The 9,969-nt window shown below is 36.4% G+C and overlaps 2 protein-coding genes across 2 annotated transcripts; one reads left to right on the top strand and one right to left on the bottom strand.

Moving 5' to 3' along the window:
- Window positions 1–286: 286 nt before the first annotated feature.
- Window positions 287–9,709, bottom strand: LOC136815118 (superoxide dismutase [Mn], mitochondrial-like). The gene is made up of 5 exons (XM_067071558.1): window positions 9,454–9,709; window positions 8,477–8,593; window positions 2,003–2,109; window positions 1,096–1,168; window positions 287–640 (listed from the first exon to the last, which is right to left on the bottom strand). The coding sequence occupies exons 1-5, from the start codon at window positions 9,680–9,682 to the stop codon at window positions 498–500; spliced, it is 669 nt and encodes a 222-aa protein (XP_066927659.1). The 5' UTR covers window positions 9,683–9,709; the 3' UTR covers window positions 287–497.
- LOC136815117 (uncharacterized) lies at window positions 3,397–7,747 on the top strand. Its single transcript, XM_067071557.1, has 9 exons — window positions 3,397–3,842; window positions 4,010–4,586; window positions 5,029–5,121; window positions 5,569–5,686; window positions 5,990–6,160; window positions 6,392–6,525; window positions 6,743–6,874; window positions 7,162–7,254; window positions 7,505–7,747. The coding sequence occupies exons 1-9, from the start codon at window positions 3,410–3,412 to the stop codon at window positions 7,554–7,556; spliced, it is 1,803 nt and encodes a 600-aa protein (XP_066927658.1). The 5' UTR covers window positions 3,397–3,409; the 3' UTR covers window positions 7,557–7,747.
- Window positions 9,710–9,969: the final 260 nt, after the last annotated feature.

Here is a 9,969-nt window from a genome sequence, read left to right as displayed (position 1 = left end):
ATATTAGAGCAACAAATTAGTAATATCAGAATCAGAAAGACTTCCCTATAAAGACCAGATAGCATAAACTAAAAGAAAGTATGATAATAAGTCATGTTACCAAAAACATTGTTTCATAAACGGGACGAGGCTTGCTCTACGTCACAAGTCATAGATAGACAAACAGTTTGCATAGAGGTCTCAACCGAATTGTAATCTGAAAGATAATTCAATGCAGCATTTCTTTGTATTTGTATTTGTTCAGACAATGGGTGGGGAGAGAGTAACCTAAATATATTGTGACATATCTAGTTGTTAAAAATATATTCTTTCTAAAATTTCTAATGAAGAAATTTTAATTCGTAAATTAAAAAAAAGAGCTAAATTCATCATATTTAGTTTTTTACAAAAATTGATCCAGACCTGGATTTTCAAAATTTTTTGAAGAGATTACCCTCGACCTGCTCATTCAATCCAGCCAGGAAATGAAAACATTAATTTAAGTTCTTTCTCTACAATCACATAGCGTTCTCGTATCGTTCAGAGACATTTGACCAGTTGACAATATCGAAGATGGCTTTGACGTAATCAGGACGAACGTTCTTATACTGTAGGTAATAAGCGTGTTCCCAAACGTCAATACCAAGCAACGGGATACGTCCTGAAATAAAGAAACGGAATGAATGATATTATTTTGATGGGTAGCCTGGCTCTGGGGGACGAGATGGAGTTTTTACAAGCTCTTATTTGATTTCGTTGGTCGTTAACCAGTAATAAAAAATTTTGTTACTTTTTCTTAAGGATGCATCATTTTTATTACTTCAAATGAACAATTTAATGTCATTGATTTTCTTGAATGGGCTGTTTAAAGTAATTTTAGCATCACTTTCTATCATAATTTTTATTTCAGTAATTTTCAGGGATAAAATAGTCTACATAATATACAGCTCCAGGCTTTAAGGCCTTACTAGAGTAGGAGTTTTACGCTGGAAACGAAGGAAGATATGACGTAGCCAAGGATAATAAAGCTGGAAAATGATGTCTCATTTTGCTTAAAACTTTACAAATACTTAAATTTATGAATGTCTGTAAAATATAATAATGCATTTTCCTTACCGGTTGTCGATTGTAGAGGGTCTTGGTTTGCCATAGCATCGATTGTTAACATCGAAGTCTTTTTATCATAACCCTGTCGGTTGGCGAGGAAAGAAGTGTTACAAAGAGATATCCAAACTAGTAATTTAATAACAAAACCGACGAAATGGGCTCTTCCAGAAAATGTCCGTACATGGGGGGTGGAGGATATTTTGTCCATGTGGTAGGAAAATCATCAAAATTGTACGGGGAGCCAAAGTCACTTTGTCCGAGGGGTATATCACTGAAAATTGTTATATCCTCCACCCCCCCCCCCACCCCCCATTTTTAAGGAAAGCAATTTTTGCGAATACACTCATACACTCTTCTCGAAAATGCATAAAATAATTGCAAACCTCGTTCTCAAAGACTTACCTTATCGGCCCTTTTTACGCCGGCCCTTTATTGGCGCTATATTTTTGGGCACGTGGCGTAATAAGTGCCAAGATTTTGCAATCTTTACCTAAAAGTGGCGTTAATTTTCTATCATTTTTTTTCAATTTAAAGGATTTTAGGTATGATTCGAAGACAAAAATTATCCATATCTAAGACCTCACGAAAATCAGTAATTTTGAATGGGATTTTCAACAATTTACTACCGAAACTTTTAAAGATTATTTACTAATTTGAAGTATAAGTAGCCATTTTTACAAATTTTGGCGTTATTAACGGCCCTAATTGGCCTAAGCCCAAAATTAGACTGTGGTGTAATAAGGGCCCGCGTAAAAGGGGCCCACGTTAAATTAGGGCCGGCGTAAAAAGGGCCAATAAGATATATCAATATTATACGCGATACATTGTGCTTCACGGGTTTGAATTTACGTGATTTTATAACAAAACGAAAAAAGCGAAGAATTGTTCGCGCAAAAACTATTTATCCAACACTTACCAGCCATCCCCAACCGGAGCCTTGAACAGCAACAGTTGCATTCGTCAATTGTTCTTTCATGTTTGCAAATGATCCGAAATCACGAACGATCGCTGCTAACAAATCACCTGCAAGAGATTAAGAATCAAAATTTATTGAAATCGCTTAAAATTCTTATCCTAAAATTATCCTGAAACATCTTTTATGAAACCGATGAAACTATTTTCAAGAAATATTTATTTTCAGATTTTCGCTGTATTGATCATAAAGACTTTCGCGAAAAAAAAAGAAAAAAATACAAAAATTCGATGAAACTTGATAACATATCAAAAATTGACGTCACAAAAACTTATTGACGTCAAATAATATAAAGAAAGCCACTTTTATGAATTCAATTCAGTTTCGTTTGAAAACCCAACCTACCAAGCCGTAAAAGTTTGAAAAGAGCTTTTTGAAGTTGGATTTATAGTGAAATATATTTTAATTGGATTAAAAGAAGTCAATTCAATTAAAAATCAACCAGACTCTGTTGCAGGAACAGAGAATTTAGTTTTTTCAAAATAAAAACCATCAGTTTGTCACAAAAATGAGGAACTCTTTAAAGGTTTTTGTTTTGCCGTGCCAAGACTTGGGTCTTTGGCAAGAGGAGCGGGATGTCGTTGAACAGGAGATTCAAGAGAAATCCTTCCTTTTGAATCAAAAGCGAGAGAAGGAAGAGTCTGTAAGCCGCGTCAACGCGCCTGAAAAACAACATTACGAGAAGAAGCAAAGTCGCGTAAAAGAAATGGAGAGACGTGTTGAGCAGATCATGGGTAAGTTGTTTAATTAACCTTAAAAAAGTGAATAGGAGCATTTCTTCGATTTTTCTCGAATGAAATCCATTTACGCTGTCGAATAATTTGCATGATAGCGTGAATTGAAGTTCCGCTGGGTCGAGAACAAGACGGCTCAGACGTTTTGAAATCACATCAGTTCAGATTCTTTACAGCAAAGTGACCAAAATAAACTTGATTATGCTTTAATATTATTTCCACAGAGCGTGAGAACTGCATCAATTTGAGCGGGGGTCGACGGAAATCCATGCAATGCATCAAACCCAACGTTAATTTCTATGAGAACTGTCTAGCAAGTGGAGGCATGGCAGATAGTAAGCTAGATTTATCTAGATACTCAAACTCCACTATCTTTGGATGTTTAAACATATCACAAGAACCAACATTGGTATCATCAAATCATAAAATGAGATTCTCTAGATATATGAATGACTTGGAACCGAAGAAAGTTGCATCAAACACATCATTGTACTTACGACCAACTCCATCTGAGAAACGAATGAAGACATCTTCCTTGCAATACCCTGAGTCATCAGGAATGCCCGAGGTTCAATCAGAAGTCAATGTTGAATTGAAACATCTGAAAGAAGTCGAAATGGAGGCTAAAGCTCAGTGGAAAGCCAGAGTCGTGTTTAAAGATTGCTTAGAGCTGTGCACTCCAGAGCTTAAGGATGAGTTGAGGAAATTGGACTCCACCATTAGCGAGGAGGCTTTGGATAAAACCATGATGCGTTTCATGCAGTTCGATTCCGTTCGTCGAAGTTTGACTGAAGTTGAGCGTGTTACAAATATCATGGACCCAGGACTTTTGTCTGGTGAACGTGTCAAGCATTACCGTGCGATTGTTAATGATTATCTCGGAGAACATGGACTTTCAGATGAACATGTACCAGTAAAGGATCGAGAATCGAGCAACGGTTGCAAGTTGTTTCATGAGATGGACGACGAAGACAAGAAGACATTGGATAAATTTCAAGAAATCTTGAAAAAGAAACGAGAAGTTGCCAAATCTGCCAAGGAAAATAAAGGTGATGAGACCTTTTCATTGTGTTGTTAAAATAACATACCCCGCAATTTATAAGTTTCAAAGAAAAAATTAGTGGTATCTAAACTTAAATGAGAAATGTTTAAAGGGTCTCCTAAGAAGGTCACTGTCAATAATCTAAACATTTTGCGTTACTTTTTGGTTTCACAGATCAAGCGAGTGAGCGAAAAGAAGTTTTGCCACAGCTTCCAATCAAATATTCTGTCCATCCAGAAACATACAACGACAAAGTAAACAAAGCTGTAGTGCAAGTCAATGCTTCCGTCAAGAGAGCTACGGTCTACGTACCACAAAAAACAGGCAAAGAACGAAAAAGTGTTTTCTATAACCTGAGCAAAAGGTTTGACACTGATCTCAGGCGACAACATGAGAAAAAGAAGGTCGAACGCGAAAAACAAACCGGCCTATTTATTGGAAACCGGACAATCGTTCCTGTTCCGAAACATCGACGTTACGAAGCGTCCGCAATGACGTTAGATGAGCGCCGTGAGAACGCAGAAGAATTGATGGAGAAATTTCGTCACGAAGTCGCGAACTCGTTGACGATTGACGAAGGTGCCGGTCACCGTATGTCTGCAGATGCGTATTGCAAGTTCTTGATCGATAACGCGTATGATTACGGTGTACCACCACGTTACGTCGAAGAGCCGCGCGTCCGACGAAAAATTCAAGAAGGCAGTTATCCTAATTGGACAGTAAAAGAGGAGGAACTTTCCGCTATTTTGAGGTATGTCCGTTATTGAATGACAAATCATTCTTTTAATTTCTTTTTACTATGGTAGACAAAAAAAACTTTGTTGATGAACGTAAATTTTTGCTTTGCTGCTCTGTACACAAAAAATGTCTACACCGTTACAGTTACAATCGTACGTAGTCCGTGTTTATATCGTCTCTTTTGAGAAAAAAGGTTCTACGCCAAACCTTAGTAAGGAAGAAAAGAAACGTTTCTTATCCTCGCCAGGTGACAATCTTCAGGTAACTAAAAATTACTGACATCCCTCTACATATGTATCGATCACTGTAAAAAAAAACTGAAGAAAAACTTATGCCAAACCTTAGAATTTCGGCATAGATATGGGTTCGGGTTTAGGTACAGACAGCTCAAAGCAAATTCGGACACAAAGATTAAAGGATTCATTGTTAATCATTTTACTTTTTCACATTTTTAGATTCGCCTGGAAAGGCAAATTGAAGAAATTACGTAAAGCGTTGAAAGAAGAGAAATTTCAACAGAAAATCAACAGAGTTGACGCACAAAAGAGGTAAAATAATGGACTAAAGTAAAATATGAAAGGTAGTTCTGAGCATTTGACGAGTAAGCTAGAAGGGTTCAAATACAAAGCAGAGTAACCTTGTGCTACGATTATAAAACAAAGCCAAAAGGTTTACTCACCTGGTGTGTTGACTTTCTCTCTGTCTAATTCGATCTTCAGGGGACCTAAGATTTTTCTTCAAATTGGAGAAATACTCGAATTACAGAGAGTAATTTGAACCACTTTTTCAACCAAAGGGGACCAATATTTTAGTTCAAATTACAGAATGATTCAAATAATAGAAGTTTAAGAGAGTTGACTATATTAATTTTGGACTGTTCTCAAAGCAAAACTTATGAACAAGTCATCCATTATTTTCCGTATTTACACTCTAATGAGGTGATTTTATATCCATGGGGACAATATCTTTCAATGTGTTTCTTTTCACTTTAACAGGACCGCACTGCACTTCGCCGCTTCTTGGGGATGCATTAAAACTTTAAATATCTTATTGAGATGTCCTGGTATCGATGTCAACAAACAAGACTACCATGGCAAAACTCCACTCTATAAAGTAAGTGACTGGTGTCACCGGTGTTAGGTAGCTTTCAAGATTTTCTTAAGACAGGTTATTGTTTTAGTGAAAATTATGAATAAAGATTAGTAATTCTATCAGGGAAATTCTCCTACGTTGGTATATTTTGTGACTCGTTTTCAGAGATTTTGAGCTGTGTTTTTCAATGGAGATTCAATTGATCATTAAATCTCTTTTTGGTGATTCTGGCACCATCAGTTAACATCACGAACTCGAAAATACACTGGATATACAGTGTACAGTAAACATATTAACACATATGTTGAACTTTCTCTCGTTTAGGCCATGGAAATCGGTTCCATCGAGTGTGTCAAAGCGTTGGTCAAAGCAGGCGCTAACACACGCATCAAGGCACAAGATTCTCGTGATCCTTTAACTTATCTGTTGCATTTCTATGGTGATGAACGCTTCGAAATGTTCAAACTTTTGTGGGACGTCTCACCAAGAATAAATGTAAGCTATACACCGCAATCTCCCTTTAAGAGGCCTTAGAACCTAGGCATCTTAACAACATCTTCAGTTTGTATTTTTAGCATCAAGAAGCATTTTGGGATAAAATACTGTACTCTCTTAAAAGTAACATTGTTTATTTTCTGCATGAAAAACTGGATCCATTTCGTCGATTTTAGCTATTTTTGATCAAATGAAATTGTAGGCTTATTGAAATTTCAATTTTCTCCACAGGGGAAAAGCAGATTGGGCGAAATGAGCTTTCTACATATGGCTTTGATGAACAATAAACACATTGTAGTTCTGAAGTGTATCGATTACATGTTGCACCAAGGACTTGATGTGAACGCCAGAGAAGGCAACGGTCGGTAAGTGATTGCAACCATATTATGTTCTACGAGTATCTGCTTTGTTTTGTTGGAAGAAACTCTCCTACATGAGGAAATCTCATGTCCAAGTGGCGGAAAAGATAACATTGCTCACATTCAAATTCATATCTTATGACATATTCGTTTAAAGACAAAATGGAATAAATGTATCAATACGCAATTCCCATGCTTTAACTCTTTCAACTTCAACTTATAGAACCGCAGCTCATATTGCAGTCATTGATGGACGAGCAGATATTCTTCAATTATTGATGGCTCACCAGATGAACCCTCTTTACGAAGATCTCGACAATAAGACTGTCATCGATTATGCTCAACCCGACTCAAAGTAAGTATCTTCGTACAATCGATTATTTATCACACGATTGCAATCGAAAGGAAACGAACACCAGACCAAATCAAATTAAATCGAATCTAATTCATCAATTAAGATTTCATTGTCGAATTTGTTTCCAAGTAGTTGGCATTTTACCGTTTTCGATTTAGTTCGATGTATATTCTAGGAGTGATAGAATTCCAACCGAATTCATAAAAATTGCGCAATCAAGGTTTGGATGACATTCTGAATCTAAAGCTAATGATTATAAGTCATCTTCCGTTCTCTTCGTTTTTCAGGATTTACAACCTCTTGCAAAATTACTTCGAGTACGGTCCAGGCGACATTGCAGAAGCCTCAAACCTCCGTGATGGCTCAAACAAACAAAATGTGTAAGCAAGTAAATTTCAATAGAATATTTTTTACGTGTTCCCCTTATAATTAACTAGACCTGATTGTTAAAGAAGTCAATCGGGAATGTGTTCAAGTAATGAAGACAAGTAAATTGACAATCCTTTCAACAAAAAGATCTGTCTGGAACTAATTTTTAATGTTTTGAAGTGAAAACATTCTTCTGTTGTTGGCACTTGACACAAACTCATCGTACAACATTTTAATCACCCTCTTTTTTTTCGTTTTCAGGCGACAAGCAGAGGAATACAGAACCAAATATTTCGGTCATCAATTTCTCTGATTTCATTCATCAGCCGTAGCGTCGCATTTTATATATTCTTTATCAAACGTATATTTAATATTCTCATAAAAATCAAAAAAATTTAACCTAGGATTTTGTACATAACTTTTATATAAATAATTTTGTTTTTTCTTCGCAGATTTTTTTCCCATTTCTCAATTTTTGTAAATTATTCTTCTCATCATGGATTTGTTTTTATTATTTACCTTGTAAATATATACCTATACCGTAAATTGAGCGAAATTCTTCTTCAGTCGTCTTATACAGAGGTTCTCTCGTTTATCTCATAAGCATTATCATGGTTTCAGCCCACTTTTCAGGTGCCCCCATTGAAGCATGGTGCCCCCAACGAGTTAAGGCCCATTGAGAAATTGCTTTGAGTTAAGTACGCTCTTTCTTATCATAAGGTTTTATCTTCTCTATGCTAGCGCGGGAAGCGCACACGCATGAGAAAAAAGCTTTGTTATTATGCTATTAAGATGGCGGCTGTAAATCAAAACAATCACATTTGAAAAATATAGCAAAAGATGACGTGGAAAGAATTAAGAATCTAAATTGGATGGGAAACTGGGTGCTGGGGTAAAAAATTCAATAATTTTAAATATTTTGAAATATTCAATATGGAAAATATACACAGCCCCCAGAGCTTCGATCAAAACAGCTAGGTACCCCAATGAATAGGTAACCCCAAAGATTTGCAAAATATTAGCCCCCAATCCCTAACCTGGTCTAGGTGCTTCTTAGATTTCTGGGGGGCTGACACTATGATTATAATAGCATCATCTCTAGACAGGCCAGAGCTAAGCCATATATGAATCCATCATGTTTCAATCATAGGCATAAAGTTAGTATAAGAGTTTAACCCAATCTTGGGCTAAGCAATTTGGACCAGCACAATGATGTATCAAAAGTGTCTATACCTTTGGGTTCGCCTCCACCGTTGGGTGAGAGATTGGTCCAGAAGATGGTGTGATTGATGTGTCCTCCTCCGTTGAATCGAAGTGCAGGTTGAAGTCCTATCACTTTTGGTAAGTCGCCTGAAAAAATAATGTATACCGAGTTTATCGTTCTACGTCATCTGCAATTTCAGCTTTACTTAACTCATTTGGCGTCAATCGATACTTCGATTATCAGCCGCATCGAGAGAGAGAGAGATAATGAGTGAAGAAATGAGACGCTTATCAACCAATGAAAGATCAAGTACAAGATCGTTGACTCTCTCTAATCCGATCTTAAAGGGATCAACACATTTGAATTCTAGAAAGGTTCGGATTACGGAGAGTATTGTACACTATTTTTTAGCTCAGAGCACCAATGTTTTAATTCGGATCATTCAAAGATTCGAATAATATATGTTCAAATTAGAGCGTGTAGATTTCCTTCCCACCTTTAGGTAGACAGCTTAAGAAAAAGCAAATCTTCGGGTCGCCGTTGACTTCATTCGTAAACATACTTACTTAGATTATCTAGTTTGGTTTATAATTATGAAATAAAGTGACCGTCAGGAAACCCAATCTTAGCTCAAAAAGCTATAAATGGTGACACAAATCAATTTATTAAGTTTATCTTTAGAAGTCGGCCATCGAATTTTAATAATAAATCTTAAGAGACTGTCCAACTAACGTTTCCAGACCATCTAAAAAGAACGACAAATAACTATTGAAAACGACAAAAAGAACGACAAATGAAAAAAAGGCAAAGAACGACCCCCGACCTCAGAAATGACACCACCGCTACTTATTCATTCCTTTTACTAAATTGCGCTAAATAACGCATTTTTAAACATTTTCAAACATGGGATTTTGCTAAGCATAATGAGCCTCGATCCGATTTATAAAAAAAGAGTGTGTATAGTTAAAATTATAATCTGTAGGTTGAATCAAATGACATCCCTCACCTTGAGACAGAGCATCTTGTAATTGTTCTTCCGCGGCGTTCAAATTATTGACGTACGTTTGATGATGTTTAGAGTGATGAAGGGTCATAATTTCTTCAGAGATGATTGGTTGCAATGATGAGTATTCATAATCTAGAGCTGGTAAAGTGTGTTTTGATGCCACTTGTACTGATTGCAGAGCTTGTTTTGAAAGTGCACGACGCGTGTTTCGAGCGACTGTCGACAGCATCTTTTATGTTTTAATTAATTAGTCTCTGTAAAATAGAAAAACATAATAATATTAGAAACAGCACTGCGATATCAGACTACAGAAAACAACAAAACCGTGACTTTTTTATTAAAGCCAAATAATAATGCAAATGGTCAGCATCGAAAGCTCATACGAGTCATTGATCAAATGTTTTGAGTACAGTAAACTCTCTATTATCTTGAAACTCTCTTCAATTCGAAGCTCTCTGTAATCCATTATCCGCTATCCACAGCCCCGACTCGGATGAGTCCACTCCATTGTTTTGA

Source organism: Clytia hemisphaerica, unplaced genomic scaffold, assembly GCF_902728285.1.
Source record: "Clytia hemisphaerica strain Z4C2 unplaced genomic scaffold, Clytia hemisphaerica genome assembly, whole genome shotgun sequence".
In the NCBI taxonomy this organism is placed as follows: Eukaryota; Metazoa; Cnidaria; class Hydrozoa; order Leptothecata; family Clytiidae; genus Clytia; species Clytia hemisphaerica.
Note: the sequence above shows the minus strand (reverse complement) of the source record. Positions and strands in the feature narration are given on the sequence as shown.